General features: G+C 34.9%; 1 protein-coding gene across 10 annotated transcripts in view; it reads right to left on the reverse strand.

The window, feature by feature from the left end:
- The window catches only part of NAV3 (neuron navigator 3), an 867875-nt gene that overhangs the window by 214018 nt on the left and 636374 nt on the right, over window positions 1–17483 (reverse strand). For all 10 annotated transcript variants that reach the window (XM_082418853.1, XM_082418852.1, XM_082418855.1 and 7 more), the window contains 2 exons: window positions 10245–10317; window positions 6180–6363 (listed from right to left, as the gene is read on the reverse strand). In XM_082418853.1, coding sequence (XP_082274979.1) covers window positions 6180–6363; window positions 10245–10317 — 257 coding nt within the window. The remainder of the gene's footprint in view (window positions 1–6179; window positions 6364–10244; window positions 10318–17483) is intronic.

A 17483-nucleotide genomic window follows, 5' to 3' on the forward strand; every position in this document is an offset into this window, starting at 1 on the left:
CACCTCCCTTTTTTAAACTTTTAGCAAATAGAAAACATTTTTTTTCATTTGTTACTTTTTTTAAAAAATTAATTATTTATTTATTTTTGGCTGTGTTGGGTCTTCGTTTCTGTGCGAGGGCTTTCTCTAGTTGTGGCGAGCGGGGGCCACTCTTCCTCGCGGTGCGCGGGCCTCTCACTATCGCAGCCTCTCTTGTTGCGGAGCACAGGCTCCAGACATGCAGGCTCAGTAGTTGTGGCTCACGGGCCTAGGTGCTCCGTGGCATGTGGGATCTTCCCAGACCTGGGATCGAACCCGTGTCCCCTGCATTGGCAGGCAGATTCTCAACCACTGAGCCACCAGGGAAGCCCTAGAAAATATTTTTTATGTATACTATTACCCTAACATCTCATGTATAACCAGACCAGTACATAAGAAAAATGAATTTTCATTTTATAATTTTCTTTCACTATAATGCTTTACCAGATATTCTCAGGAAAATTAGACATTCATGACATGATTTCTGCTCAGTGTTGGCTGGACTCATGTGCCAGGCACTGTGTACGGTTTTGGTGAAATTGAACTTTCTGTTACTTTTCATGTCAACTAGAATTCTGTCAAAACACACATATGTAAAAATATGATTAGCAGAAATATCCTGAATGTCTATGACACATTTACTGATGGAAATAAATTTTCTGAGCTTGAAAATTATAGGATTCATGTCTACCTTGTTTTTTGAATAAGAAGTACTATTTTCCCCATCTCCTGGTTAATGCCTATAGAAAATAACTATGATCGCAACTCTTATATAAGATTTTTAGTACTTTATATTAAAACAGTTCTCATATTTTTTCCAGTTGGTTAGACAAAGGGCCTTTAATATACTCTTTTCAAAATAAAATGAAAAGCCAGAAAAATAAAAGAAATTGATTTTATATTTTATATTAAATAAATGCAAACAGGATACTTAACATTCTTTAATATAGCAAAATGTTTAAACTTTACCTATGTAAAGTCCTTCCAAAGATCACTGATATAGAGAAAAATTCATTTTTATATGAAATATGTTCAAATTTTTGAGATTGCTGAAGGACTGAGGAAATTTAGAATGAGTCGCAGCTTTATTTTAATACACATACTGCAAGTGGATGATTCAAGTCAAATGATAAACAGATCAGTGATCAAGGAACAAGACTACCCTCACATATCATCACTAAACTTACACCAACCATGTCATTTTAGGGTTAATTCAGAACGTAGGTCTTTCAACAGTATTTTCCCCCTTGTAATATTAGTTTATGTTGACAAGGTAAGGACTTTTGTATTAATATTATTTATTAACAAATTAGTAATTTGGACATTTTAAAGATAATACGTTTGTGTCAGATTAGTTATGGCATTCATTTTTTTAACCAGCCTTTAATTAAAAATTTTAAACTCTGTACTAGCTGCAAATTAGAGGCATCATTTCTTAATACTAGATCAGATACCTTCTTTCGTTGTCTAAACCAAACATGACAGAGAAGACAGGAGTTATAAACATGCAAGCCTTTAAGCTATCAATGATATTTCATAGCCCAAACACTTCACTCATGTTACCTATTACTTTTTGTGGTACCAAAATGCTAATGATCTTGGTAATCTGCTTCCTTATCCCACAAAACAGAAACCACATATTGGTAAAGGAATGGTACTCCACAGAGGCAAGCAACACTGACAGCAGTGAATTAATGAATGACAGCCAGAAAACAAAGGGAACAAAATATTTATAATAAATAGGTAAAAGACCAAAGAGGTATATAGTCAGGCATCAACGAGGATGGAAGCAAATAGTTCCACACATCTGGATAAGGTCTGATGGTTCCACTACATATCATTCTGAAACTAACTGTAGTTCAATATCATGACCACCCAAGAATCAAGAACATTTTATCTTTATTATAGCAGTTTTGTAATACACACAATTCTCATTTTAAATGACATACCATTGCAACTGTGAATGTTAGAAAGTTTTCCTACCTAAAATTAGAAGCAGCTATAATAAAGATTCATTCACTCTTACTTAACTCATTTCAGAATCATTACTAAGGACGTACTGTGTGTAAGGTTCTGGGCTAATCCCCTGAAATATAGAAGTGGTTACAATGTAAAAATACTGCTGTCCTCACAGTGCTTACATTCTGGAGGGGAGGAAGTGGCAATAATAAACAATGAATATAATAAGTAAGTTGTAGGTTAGAGAGGGATTAGAGCTACAGAAAAGAAGGAAAACTACAGCAACCATGATGTGGAGTGCAGATGGGCAGCCTGCAGTGTTAAAAGAGAAGTTAAGGTCAGCATCAGTGAGAAGGCAACACTGGAGCGGTTGACTTGAAGGAGGTGAGAGATTCAGCCAAGTGGCTATCAGAGGAAGAGCATTCCAGGCAAAGGAATCAGCTACAGCATATTTCCTAAGCGGGGAGCAAGCCTAGTCTATTTGACACCGTGGCAAGGCTTTGAGCAAAAGAGTGACATCTGACAGGTATGTTCAAAGAGTTTTGTAGATACTGACCCACTGAACCCCCAAAACGACTTCATGAAATCGGTGCCATTTTTTATACCCTTTTAGCAGATGAGAACCTGAAGCATAGAGAGGTTAGGTAAGTTGCCCAAGGTCACACAATTAGGAAGTGGTGGAACTGGGATCCAAGTGCAGGCAGTCTGATTCTAGAGGTGAGCGCTTAACAAGGAGATCTTCGGTCCTTGAACAGGACACACACAGGCAGGCACGCTCGCTCACATGCGCACACACCTGCACACACACGCTCAAGAGTGGAGAGGAAGCTGAGAAGCCAGAAGACGAGAGTTTGTTATCCACATTCTACGTCTCTTGGTCCACATTTTATTTTCTCTCTTGTATATTTTACTGGTTAACCTTTAGATCAAAATGTCTGTTTAAATGAAAGATGTTCAAATGGATTGAAAACACTTGGGGTTATTCTCAAAAGAGCAAAACAGATGAGCAATTCTTAATGTATAAAATAAATATTGTGGAAATATAGAGAGTTATGTCAATTTACTTTAAATAAACAAAGAGAACAAAACAAAAATACTCTCATGAAACAATGTGCACTAAAATTATTTTAGGTCTACAGAGAAAAATACAAGAACATTTTTCTGGCTAAATATCCACAATAATATAGCCACCAGTCATTTAAGCTATTCACTTGGGAAGAGCTTTGGAATCAACAGAAAGGCTTCATAAATCGTGATTTATGACTCTCATCTCATGTAAATGAAGATAATGTATCACTGAGATTCTTTTCCATGTTAATTATCTTGGTTCTATTGTATAGCCACTTATTCCTTTCCTATGTATACTATCAATATAGGCTGTGAAAAATGCTTAGATACATTGTTATATTTAAGTTCACATAGATTATAATTCATACACTATTTCACTATGTCGGATCTACACAAATGGAAGTAAGTATTAATTTCTGAAATATAACATTCTCCAAAACATAGAATAAATTCTGTTAAAATGAAGACTTGGCACTCCTCTTTATCATGGTCTTAACTAAGCACTACCTTTAGTACAGTAGCTACTGTGCATTTATTAAATTAACAATCCAAAAAGTAATTAAATCCAATTTATCAAAAGAAAAAATTGGGCTTCCCTGGTGGCGCAGTGGTTGAGAATCTGCCTGCCAATGCAGGGGACACGGGTTCGAGCCCTGGTCTGGGAAGACTCCACATGCCGCGGGAACAGCTGGGCCCGTGAGCCACAATTGCTGAGCCTGCACGTCTGGAGCCTGTGCTCCGCAACAAGAGAGGCCGCGATAGTGAGAGGCCCGCGCACCATGATGAAGAGTGGCCCCTGCTTGCCACAACTGGAGAAAGCCCTTGCACAGAAACGAAGACTCAACACAGCCATAAAAAAAAAAAAAATAAATAAATAAATAAATAAATTTTAAAAAAAAGAAAAAATTATTTAAGAGTCTATCTCAGAATTAAAGGACACTGGTGAAAAGAATGCTTTTCCTAACTTTTCACTGAAAAAAATAAGATAGCTCTCCCCAAGATGGTATAAAATGACCATGCCTATTATATATAGGTCTATATTTTAAAATATAATACAGTTTCATAATATCCATGCATATCCACCAAGAAGAGAAAAAAATTTCCCCCAAAGGGTCATAACCACTGAGAAATGTGGGGCAAGAAACTCCACATGGCAGATACAGAAATAGAGTGAGGGAAAGCAATGACAAATGATATCTCATCTCACTTCCAGAGTCAACATCCTTTGCACAACACCACTTCACTTCCTGTATTTTTCCAGCTACTATTCTTGCTTCTTGTCTGTTCAAATGGCTTAAACCAAACTCTAGGAAATATTATTTCTGGCAGTTCTCAAAACCTAGATCTCTTTCTACCAACCACCACTCCCTCCAAAAAAATTAATAATAAAAAATTTAAAAAATATATTTTATTTTTTCTTCTTCTCTATTCTTAAGGACATCTAAAGAACTTATACTGTAGAGAATGTTTTTTTCACTTTGATTCCTGCACAATTTCACATGACATCACAAAATACCAAGACAAGCTTAAAGAACAGAAGCACATCTGCATTACTGAGTAAAAACAAATATCCCTTATCACTCCATGGCCTTTGTAGTACACTCCATATTTTTTGGTGAAACTGTGATTTTTCTTTATTAATAATTCACTAATGAGTAAAATTTGCCAAAGGAAATGAGTTTACATGGTTGTACAGAGACAGAAATATTGCTTAATATGCAGTGAGGGATGGTTGACAGATGAAAGAGAAGGGGATTTCTGAGCTGCTGAATATTTGACAGTAAGTGGGAAGTGGTTTGTGAATGTATCTTGGAATTTTATGTTAGCTTTCTGAGTCAATACTAATTGCCAAAAACAAACTCAAGGCAAACTGTATTATTAGGTTTTAGGCTTGGCTTCTAAGATGGAAAAAGTTAAATATTTACATATATGTGATACAGTGTGTATATTTTAGTAGATGATAAATGAGTAGTTTCATATTGGACATTCGCCCTCCTTAAGAAAAATGATCATAGCTATGTATGCCATAGAGCTAATGATCTGATAATCCGAACGTTGATCAGAAACATATGAGTAATTTGCCTGAAACCTGTTAACTTAATTACGTTCTGTGATCATTTTTTGATGTGTCAACTTAGCTAGGTTTATTTAGTTCCACTCAACACCAATCTGGTGTCGCTGTGAAAGCATTTTGTGGATGTGGTTAAAGTCCAGAGCAGTTGACTTTAAGTAAGGGAGATTATCCTAGATTATCACTAGGATAGTAGGCCTGACTCACTCCTTGAAAGGTCTTAAAAGCGGGAGTGTGGCCTCCTTGAGAGACGAAATTCCACCAGTTTATAGCGGTTTCAGCTCGTGCTAAGAGTGGCAGCTTGTCCTTCCTGCTGGGCTGCCCTCAGGATTTCAGACTTGCCTAGCCAGCCCCCATGATCATGTGAATCAATTCTTGAAAATAAATCTGTTTGCACTCTTTCTTACTGATTCTGCTTCTCTAGCTGAATCATGACTGATATAGTTCCAAACTGGAAAAAAGCAGAAACGAAAGAGTAAAGGAAGCTGCAGTGGTTTGTCAGCACCCCACACCGGCTGTGTCTACATGCACCCACAGACTCAAGTCAGACAAACAATGTGTGTATACAAACTCACACACACGTATACACACACATGCATGCACAGACAATCTCACATCAAAATGGTATGTTCCCAAACACTCAAACTCCGATGTTTAACAGACCTGAAAGTTTTGACAGATTTAACGATTTAATCGATCAAAAGCATCCACCAAAGAAAACTACACAACTGGAGACTAGGACTCAAAAAGCACATTCTAAACAATAATTTGTAGAAGGAAGGAACTGCGATACACTACTTACAAGAAAGACATTTCACACATTTTGATACAAACCACAATCACCTTCAGAAAACAAACACAAATATTTCACCTAAAAAGTGATGTGTTGGTCATCCCACCAATAGAAAAGTGGTTTTAAATTCTATAAGGTTATTCAAATAATCCCATGACTTTGATACAACTCCATAAATACGTTTTCCAAACTCTCAAACAAAAACTTATTAAAAACAAGTTGTATCAAGATAAATTCATTCTAAACACATTCCCCGCTTCCCTTCCTTACCTGGACTGCATATCTTGCTGGGTTTTGGCCTGACTGGCTTCTGCCTGAGGGCAGGCGTGAGTGACCCGCTGCTGAAGCTCCACCAACGACTGGTAATACTGCTGCTGCTGGTGTTGCTGCTGCTTGTAGCGAGACAAACTGAAAAACAGCCCTAGAATGGCTTTTAAGTTTCCATTTCTTATTTCTGTATCAAGTGGAAAATATAAAAAAACAGTATCATAGAAAATGATTATTTTTTACAAATGAAATTCTAGAAGCAAGTCTCTTAGGCTCAATCTATGGAGACAGAAATACAACTTGATTTTCTCAGTCACAGATTTAAGCAAATCTGATTTTCTGAAATATGCTAGCATTTCCAAATAGCTTGGAAATTTCAGGGAGAGAGAGGGAAGGGATGAAGCGTAGAGAGAACAAAGCTTACGCAAGTGATGTTCTTTGCTGACCCTGAACAGACAGTTTTTCTAGAGTTAGTTTCTTCATGGAAATGGATGGGCTCTCAGTCTTGTGCTAATCATTTGGTTTAGCACTCTGCTTCCCTCACAAACACACACAGCTGTTACCAACACAGTGGTGGCTATGAGCTAGAGAAAGAAAGCCACTTAAATGCTGGTTGTCCTACATTATAACTACTGATGCACCTCATAATACGGGTGCACCTCATAATAGCAACTAGATTTATAACTGTTAGCACAATTCTAAATCACCCACCAACCAATTTATTTTAAAAAAATATATGTATACGTCCTCCAAAAAGCAGACTACATCAGAGGTATCCATTTTTAATGATCCAATTCTTTTATTTTTAATTTATGTTACATATTAATAAATATTAAAGAACACCTGACTCATGACTTTAGATAACATAATTGAATAAATGTAAGTGGAATTCCGAGTTCTAACACATGGGGCTCCTGTGTAAGTTTTTCTAATATTGAATAAAAAATGAAATGCACAAAGTAGGCTATAACATGAGCCTACGTTTTCCTCCTGCAGTTATAATTTTAAAATTAGAAAAAGAGATACAAGTAAAGCTTGATATAACGCTACACAACCTATAATCATATTTTAAATGAAACTTGCTATTGGCAATAAAATATATCCTCCTTTGAGGTCAAGGTTTTATGTCTCCTTTTTGGAATTCAGAAACATTAATAAACTACTTAGATTTCTTGCTCTCTGATGGTTTATAATGCCACACACACTATGCCGTGGAATTATTCATATAAAATAAGGCTGAATTGTTATAACCTTCAAATCTTCCTCACAGGGGTCATAACATATAAGTGTTGGCTTGATCAATATAAAGCTACAGTGAGAAAGTATTAATTTTCTCCTGTAAACCTGAATGATCTTATTGAAAGAGGTTTTTTTAACTTCTTATTTTATTACTATGCATGTTTAATCAATTTAGAAAATCATTCTGGGCATTCATATATTTTTAGGCGATAAATAAAAAGCAAGAGGTTTATGTTAATAAAAGATATCATGTTATACTCCCTAACACCATACACAAAAATAAACTCAAAATGGATTAAAGACCTAAATGTAAGACTGGACACTATAAAACTCTTAGAGGAAAATACAGGCAGAACACTCTATGACATAAATCACAGCAAGATCCTTTTTGACCCACCGCCTAGAGAAATGGAAATAAAAACAAAAAATAAACAAGTGGGACCTAATGACACTTAAAAGCTTTTGCACAGCCAAGGAAACCATAAACAAGACCAAAAGACAACCCTCAGAATGGGAGAAAATATTTGCAAACGAATCAACAGACAAAGGATTAATCTCCAAAATATACAAGTAGCTCATGCAGCTCAATATCAAAAAACAAACAACCCAATCCAAAAATGGGCGGAAGATCTAAATAGATATTTCTCCAAAGAAGATATACAGATTGCCAACAAACACATGAAAGGATGCTCAACATCACTAATCATTAGAGAAATGCAAATCAAAACTACAATGAGGTATCACCTCACACCAGTCAACGGCCATCATCAAAAAAATCTACAAACAATAAATGCTGGAGAGGGTGTGGAGAAAAGGGAACACTCTTGCACTGTTGGTGGGAATGTAAATTGATACAGCCACTATGGAGAACAGTATGGAGGTTCCTTAAAAAACTAAAAACAGAACTACCATATGACCCAGCAATCCTACTACTGGGCATATACCCTGAGAAAACCATAATTCAAAAAGAGTCATGTACCACAATGTTCACTGAAGCCCTATTTACAATAGCCAGGACATGGAAGCAGCCTAAGTGTCCATCAACAGATGAATGGATAAAGAAGATGTGGCACATATACACAATGGAATATTACTCAGCCATAAAAAGAAATGAAATTGATTTATTTGTAGTGAGGTGGATGCACCTAGAGTCTGTCATACAGAGTGAAGTAAGTCAGAAAGAGAAAAACAAATACCGTATGCTAACACATATATATGAAATCTAAGAAAAAAGAAAAATGGTCATGAAGAACCTAGGGGCAAGACGGGAATAAAGATGCAGACTTACTGCAGAATGGACTTGAGGATATGGGGAAGGGGAAGGGGAAGCTGGGACAAAGTGAGAGAGTGGCATGGACATATATACACTACCAAATGTAAAACAGATAGCTAGTGGGAAGCAGCCGCATAGCACAGGGAGATCAGCTTGGTGCTTTGTGACCACGAAGAGGGGTGGGATAGGGAGGGTGGGAGGGAGAGGCAAGAGGGAGGGGATATGGGGATATATGTATATGTATAGCTGATTCACTTTGTTATACAGTAGAAACTAACACAACATTGTAAAGCAGTTATACTCCAGTAAAGCTGTTTAAAAAAAAAAAAGAATATGAAAAAACAAAACAAAGCAAAACAAAAAGATGTCATGTTATATGGAAGAGACATAAAACGAATAAATGGTAACATTTCTCACCAACTTTAACCACTTAGAAAGTAAAGTATTATCCTGGAGGATTTTATCAAATTTTATTCTAAGTAACAGAACCATGAGTTAGGTTTGAACATAAGTTTTTTGCCATTAAATATGTAATTTAATATTAAACATCATGATGACATATACAGATAAAGGATTAAAGAAATTTAAAATAAAATTTAAACAGTGAAGAAAAAGTGACAAACGTAAATAATTCTAGTACATGTCCATAATACTTCAGAATTCACACAATTCCTCTTTTTCCAATGGCAGCAAACTTTGAACAGCTTAGAATTGTCTAATATTTCTACTATCTGTGGGGGGAAAAGGCTTTTCAGAGTAAACTGACTGTAGTAGAAACAAGAAGCAACATAAACTGTCAAAAGTGTTTAATCATAAAATTCTAATTAAAAATGGTTTTTGCTAATACAGATCTCAAAGGACTTGGTATTTTATAACTTTAGCAATTGTTTTTTGTTTATAGTACTAAATTGAAAATTTTGCAAGGGCTTCCTAAAAATATATGTGGAAGAAAAAGAAATGCAGAAAAAGAAAAACAGATCTAGTCTTCTTTTTCCACTTTTCTATATTTCAATGTCAGTGATGATCTTTTAAACATTTAATAATTTTAAGGCCTTTACAAAGAACAGTTATTAATACTGTTAGTGCTAATTATTTAAGAACTCCTGATGACTTATTTAAAATTAACAAATATTTAGACTTGGACTACCAACTTGATCAAATTATAGAATTGTTATTGATAAAATATTTGAGCATTAATTACACTATTTTAACTGTATTTATGTCCATCTACTGTATTTATTATCCAGCATTATCTATCTATACATCCATCTACTTAAGACTCTAAAAACACTACCAACTGGTAATAATATAAAGATATTTTATTAATATGTCCCCCTCCCATATACTCGGTAAAGAACAATTTTGGCAAAATCTGGAACATACCTACATAAAGCATACATTAATAACCATTGAATTTATGTTTCTATTATTTTGGAAACTTTACTGATTTCCTTTCTTGTATTAAGGGGCTATGTACTCCCACTTTACTTTTCTAGCGTTATAAAAAGTCTTTTACAAACATGGATGCCATTTGTGACAACTGTGCTTTTTCTTACCTTCAGCAGATAGACCTTGAACATTTACTCCTCTGGCTGCTAGAAAACTAAGGCAGACATCAACATTTTCAATCTGCAACATGAAAAGCAGTGAAAAAGTAACTTAGAAGGTTATTTTTAAATAAATAAATGAGCTAGAATGAAGCCAGAGAGAAAGATAAAGAAAGAATGAATACTTTACATTCATTTCATACTAGAGATCTTTAACCAGAGTTTAACTAGAATTATTTTGGCTAATTGCAGAATGAATATAAAGATTGCATTGTCTGATTTAGTACTTACAAACAATTCATAAAGGCCTGACCAAGAATGGCATTCTTACAGATTAGCAACCCACCTACTTAACATAAAACCAGACTGATTTTCTGCTCCATAAACAAGTCTCAACTAAAGCATCCAAATAGGAGGAGACTCTTGCTTCTGTGTGTTAGAATACTAGGATGTGGGTAACTGAGATTTGAACAGTAATATTTGGTAAGTATGCCAAAAGATAAATAAGATGGAGAAAGGGTTGATATACATGAAAGAAATGAAGCATATTTTCATCCTAAATCACAGAAATTCTTTATTTTAAAAACTGTATTTGTACTTCTACAGGTGCTAATTCTCTGCTTAAATATAGGTATTGCCTTTGTAATTTAAAAGAGTGATGCCACTGCTTTTGAACAGTTCGTTTCAACATGATAGCCAGTGATTAACCATTTAGGGTGAGAAGCAAAAGAAAAAAAAAAAAAGACTAATTTATGTTAATTCATGGGCTGATTTCAGTATTAGTTATGGCATTATGTAGCAAAGTTAAATAGCTAAGACTTTTTAAAAGAATGTAGGAAACTAGAAAGTTCCAGTTCTTTGTGAGTCATCTCCCTGGGTTTTGTGGTATTCCATAAATCTTGAAATTCTAAAGTAAATAAGAGATTTAAAGTTAATACTTGGCAAGGTACTGTTTTCTGTCTTATTAAATTCTCATCAAAAGCTATGCAGGAGGACATACAAAGTTTTGCCAATGTCCTCTCTAGCTGAGCTTCACAGGAAGGTCAAAATGTCTGTTAAAGAAAATAAAAAGAAAAAAAATATATTCCAGAATCTGTCTTTATAAAATGGACAACTGTTTACGTTCCTTTTTAAATGTAATTTTGTGCAAAATTAAAGTAATAATATCCAATGAGAGGCTCTTTGCTTTAAAATGACTGCAGCCAAGGTATACACATTTGCTTTGAGAAAAAAATAACTACTTTATTGATTCATTTCAAAATAAGTTTTACTGAAAGAATGATAGAGTTGAAGACGCTGAATGTTACATGACCAAGTGGACCTTCTCGTTCTACTTGTCAACGTCTAAATACCCAAAAAACCTATGGTTCTGGAATCCACTTCAAATTCTTTCCTTCACATTTCACTTTGCTATTAGAAAATAAGATAACATAAAGGAAAGAAAAAGAAAAGTGTAACAGACACTTTTACGAATATAAACAGAATATACTACTGTGTCTACCCAATGTGTTCTTTAAAAAATTTTTTTTCGGATTGATTAAAAATAAAAGATGCCAAATAATTATTGTGACCTAATATTAAGACAGAGAATTGAGCTGAGTATTTTTGAATGTTTGCTGTAACAGTCCTGGTATTATTAATTTTATACCAATTATATGAATTTTATAGAAAGTAAGAAGATTTCTGGCCCAAATATATATAATTTACTGCAAAATGTATTTTTATTATACATAAACAGATTAGTTCATTGGAAGACCAAGAAAATATTCATGAACAGTGTCTGTAATTAACTGTGTAAAATGGCTTTTTTGGCTGTTCAGAATAAAAAATAAACTGCTGTCTAGATTGGGTATTAGACACAAACAACTCTCTCTCAACACGCACCATAAGTTAGAAAGGGAAATTAAAAGGGTCCTAGTAGAGGAAAGAAAAAAATACTCAAAATATACCTTACATTCCTTTCATATCTATTTATCAGAAGCATTCAACCTTTTGTAATAGTCCTTTACAGTCATTCACTACGAGCACCGACAATTTGAGGTAGTTAATTCTGTTTCCCATCTTACTATAGCAGGTAAGTAACAGCAACAGAATAAGTACTTGAATACAAAATCTCCAGTATGACCATTAAAGGATAGTTCATTACAATTTATTTATTTATTCACCAATTTTTGTTTTTGGTCAAAATTAATTTTCGAACAATGTAACAACATAACAAATATAACTTAAGAAAATAATATCCTCTCCCTACCTAACTCCAAAGTCATCTATAAATTCAATCATGTTTGTTGGTACTACTTATATTTTTTACCCAGCGATAAGTTATAATAAAAGAAAATGGCTGTGAGAAATGTTGTTAAATGTCATTTATATGATTAGTTTCCTTGTCAGAGGCATACTCTAAAATAATTTGAGAATACTTTCTACCTATATAATAATATACTTTGGTTAATGATTATTTTTATTTTAATAAATTTGAGACATTAGTTTCTCATAATTCCTGCTTTAAAATAATAGATTATCCCCTTACATTTCCCAGTTAAATATCTATAAATACTGTTTTAGTTCCTAATTTTTTTGTCATGTCAAACCTCAACTGTTCTTTGAACTAAAAACCTCTAAACATTTTTGAAATCCCAAACAGATAAAAGTGATTTTGCCATCAAATTTATCCAATTAACTGAAGTGAGTTTTATTTTTTCTCAGTATTATTTGAATCATATACCAAATTAGCTATCAAAATTCAAACTGTACTTTTAACAGCTAATAATTTGGGTCAATTTTTAATTAGAATAATTTCATGTACTTAATAAACTAATAAACAACCCAATGCACAGTTACCTAAATATAATGGAAACAAAAGTTTCATAGATCAGTACTTACACTTACTATATGAAATCGCTTGTGATGCTTTCTACTAATAACATTGTCTTCTCTTTTCATTAATTAATTAATGCTTTTTAATCTGTATTTAAATATTGGTTAAAATCCACTAGATGAATTTCAGGATCCATTGATGGACAGTAATCAACAATTTGAAAAACACTGCCCTGAAGAAGACCAGAGCATTGACACATCTACAGTACCCTTTTCTTTTGGGGGGTGGGCGTTATATTCAATGACTAATCAGAAAGTGGAAAATTATCCTCACAAGCGAAGTCTCTGCATGGATTTAATTACATCAGTTAACTGGCACAAAACAAAAACAAAATATTAAAAATACTGGTTATATAATCACATAGTTAATTTTTAGGATATTTTTACAAATGGCGTCCTTGGGTTCAAGTTAATTTTTAGGATGTGTTTACAAATGGCGTCCTTGGGTTCAAGATCTGAAAAAGAATTTTAACTCTTTTCAATCCCCTTTAATTTGTCTAGATACCAAATCATTTTGAAAAGGAAAGCAACTGAGTTGAAATTTGAGTCAATCTTTTATAACCAATCAGTTATTTGACCAAATTTAAACAACTATTTCAAAATTACTAGGTTATTTAACAAAATCAATCATTTCTTGATCTCTCTCTCTCTCCTCACTCCCTCTATTTGGTTTGTTGGTAAATAGAGAGGTTTGTTGAGTTTTCATAGTCTTATTTATTTATTTATTCCGTTTTTTTTTTTTTTTTTTTTTTTTTAAATGAAGACATGGTTTTAGTGAAGCTCTAAGCCTCTGAGAGACAGGAACTGAATTTTGTTGACTCGTGTACCTTCGGCAGCCTAGCATGGTGTTTGGTGTCTGATAGATGCTCAGTACATACTTGAGGAAGAAGGGAGGAAAGGAGTGTTGGCCAATTGGTCCTTGTATTTTTGGAAGAAATGAATCCAAGGGAAAAAAAAAAAAGAGACACAGAGATAGACACAGAGGGAGACAAAGACAGAGAGTCATTTGATCCAGAGGCTACATGTTATATTCTCTTTGGGATCTTTTAAAATATACTACTTCCCTGTGCCTGACCCCAGACAATAAGAATCAGAAATTCTGTTAGTTGGGATTGGACATCAGTTTGTTTTCAAATTTTAGCTCCTAATCTCAGTCTACCCTCATCTTTACAGATTAAGCAACTGACCTCCAGAGAAAGTCTCACATAAAGATGAGCAAAAGAAGCTAACAAAAGAGTATATACTATATGATGCTCAATTTATGAAATTCAAGATCAAGACTAAACAATGAAAACAGACATTACAATAGTGATAAACTTTGGAGGGGTACAGTCTGGAAAGCAGCACAAGGGGAACAGACATGCTAGAAGTGTCCTTTGTTTTGATCTGAGTGGTGAGTACACAGGTGTAGAGATATTTAAAATCAATCATCTATACACTTAAGACTGGAGTATTTTATACACATTTTATGTTTGCTTTACCTCAAATTCTATTAGAGTATTTATACTCTTCTATGTATGTTTTACTTAAATTAAAAATAAAAATAAAATGATTGGTCCCTCGCTTTGTTGAGAATAGATTCCAGGCATATAAAGACAGAAGTACGGAAACCTGTCAGGTAGCTCGTGCAAGTAATTCAAGTGAAAGATGATAGTGTTTCACACAATGGTGGCGGCAGTGAGGTGATGAGAAAGGATCACCTTCTGGATCCGAAAGGATCAGATTCTGGATATAATTTGAAGGAATCTAATGGGAAGGTGCGGCATATAAGAGACAGGAGTCACGGATGATGCCAAGGTTTCTGGCCTCAGTAGCCAGGTGGATGACATCTCCAGCCATAAGATGGGAAAAGCCACAGACAGATACAAGGGGTTAATTTCTGGACCTGTTATCTAGTCTCTTAGACACCCAAATGGATGTACAGGCCTTTGGACACACAATCTGGAGTTCAACTGAGAGGTTTCGGAACAGAGATCTAAATTTCAGGGTTATCCTCATACAGAAGGTAATTAAAGCCACGGGGCTAGATTAAATCACCAAGGACGTGCAGCTATAAAAGAGAAGAGGAACAAACAGTGGGCCTGAGGAGACTCACTGGAAAGAAGAGGAGGAACCAACAGAGGAAACGGAGGAAAAGCCACCAGTGACATGTCAGGCAAATCAGGAGAGTATGGGACACAGAAAAGCACCTGAAGAAAGTACATTCACTCCAAGGGGCACATGAGCTCTAGCTAACGCAGCTGGTTAGTAAGATGAGAACTAAGAACTGACTCTTAGATTTAGGATTAAGTAAATCAACTCATAAAAGCCTCAATCCTACTACTCCCTGCCTCTCATGCTTGCTGGCACTTGGGCTCTCTCTCTCTCTTTCTCTCTCTCTCTCTGTATATGTATACACACACACACACACACAGAGAGTAAGAGTACCTTAGGCATGCTATCAACAATTGTTGAGGGAATGAATTAACTACACAGGGATAAAATGATGTTTTATGCTTAGATCATTCAAATAAAAAAAGACATAAACAATACTTTATAATACTATTAATAATCAAATTTAGCGTTATCTGCCCAGGCAACTTAGACTTCTGCAGCATCCTAAGCTTCTCTCTAATGCTCACCACACTCATCTCCACTGGAGGGATCCGGCATCTCCCCTCTCCCATTTACCCTTCTATGGGAACTTGTTGACATTATATTTTAGGATTGATAGAAATAAATAATTTAAAAGAATTTCCAAAATTGAGGAGCCCATAAAGATCATCTTATCTGACCTTTTCAAATTAAATAATGAGATGAGAACCAGATAATATACATCATTACTTAGAGGACCCAATGAAATTGCACATAAATACGTACATAGTACAATGCACTGCACATAGTAAGAACTCTAATAAACTCAAGAATAAAAAAGTAGCTGTGATTACTGTAACAGTCTTTAATATTAATAGCAGGTGGTAATGGTATAAAATAGCATCATAGCGTCTTTTGCTTTTGGTATTACAGCAATTTTTCTGAGAATTATCCATACTGCACAAAACCTGCTTTCCAAACTTTTAATTCAACAGTTTGCAAACTGTGCTACACATTAGAATCGCCTGATGAACTTTAAATCTATACATGCCCAATTTACACCATCATCAGTTAAATCAGAATGCCTGTGGAGAGCAGTTATCAAAAAAAACTGTTCAAAGTCCCCAGGTGATTCCAGTTTGCAGCGATGCCTGGAAAACAAAGCTTCCACCTATGCTCTTCAAAGAAAGTAACTGAATATAATTTCAATTTACCCCATGTGGATGAAAGAATTGCACTGTTCACACTGTAGCACTATATTGCCTTTTGTGTATTTGAACCATTATACTATATAATTCATTGTTTTACACTTATTCCTTTGGTATTAAAATATATCTTTGTCGGGCTTCCCTGGTGGTGCAGTGGTTAAGAATCCGCCTGCCAAAGCGGGGAACACGGGTTCGAGCCCTGGTCCGGGAAGATCCCACATGCCGCAGAGCAACTAAGCCCGTGCGCCACAACTACTGAGCCTGTGCTCTAGAGCCCGCGAGCCACAACTATTGAGCCCACGTGCCACAACTACTGAAGCCTGCACGCCTAGAGCCCGTGCTCCACAACAACAGTTAGCCACCAGAATGAGAAGCCCACACACTGCAACCAAGAGCAGCCCCCGCTTGCCGCAACTAGACAAAGCCCATGCACAGCCACGAAGACACAGTGCAGCCAAAAATAAACAAATTAAGTAAATAAATTAAAAAAATATATATATATATCTTTGCCTTTGTAGTAGTAATACAAAGAAATCCATTCTGTTCTTTGGACACCCCATTTCTCATCTGGCTCAGGTAACAGTCATATCTGCAGCTCATGGACAACTCCCAGGACTTCTACTTGCCTATTTTATGTCATGCACTATTTCTTGGGTCCTTCTGTTTGTGGCTTACATTTTATTGGCATGGAACACCTACGTTGCCTCTCTTTTTCCTGCTAAATTTGAGGATGGTTAAATAACTACAAAAATACTGACTGTATACTGAAAATAAAACCAAAAGTTTCTAAATTCTAGATACAATCAATGTTTCCAGAAGTTTTAAAATGTTTGGGAGTAAAAAAAAAAAAATGTTTGGGCACACTGAGCCTTTAGGCTTTTAGATTGTATGAAAATAATGTTATCACAATGGCCTAAGCCAAAACACAGTTTTTCTAGAGTAAATAAGTAAATTGATCATTGCGTGTGTTTTCTTTATTGAAGATACTAAATAAATTCAACAGAAGTTGATTCATATTTTTAGACATGAATAATTTCTATTTGTATAACCAATATTAGTATCTTGAAGCAATACCATTTAATTTTGTTTA

This window comes from Balaenoptera physalus (assembly GCF_965194825.1).
Source record: "Balaenoptera physalus genome assembly, chromosome: 13".
NCBI lineage: Eukaryota > Metazoa > Chordata > Mammalia > Artiodactyla > Balaenopteridae > Balaenoptera > Balaenoptera physalus.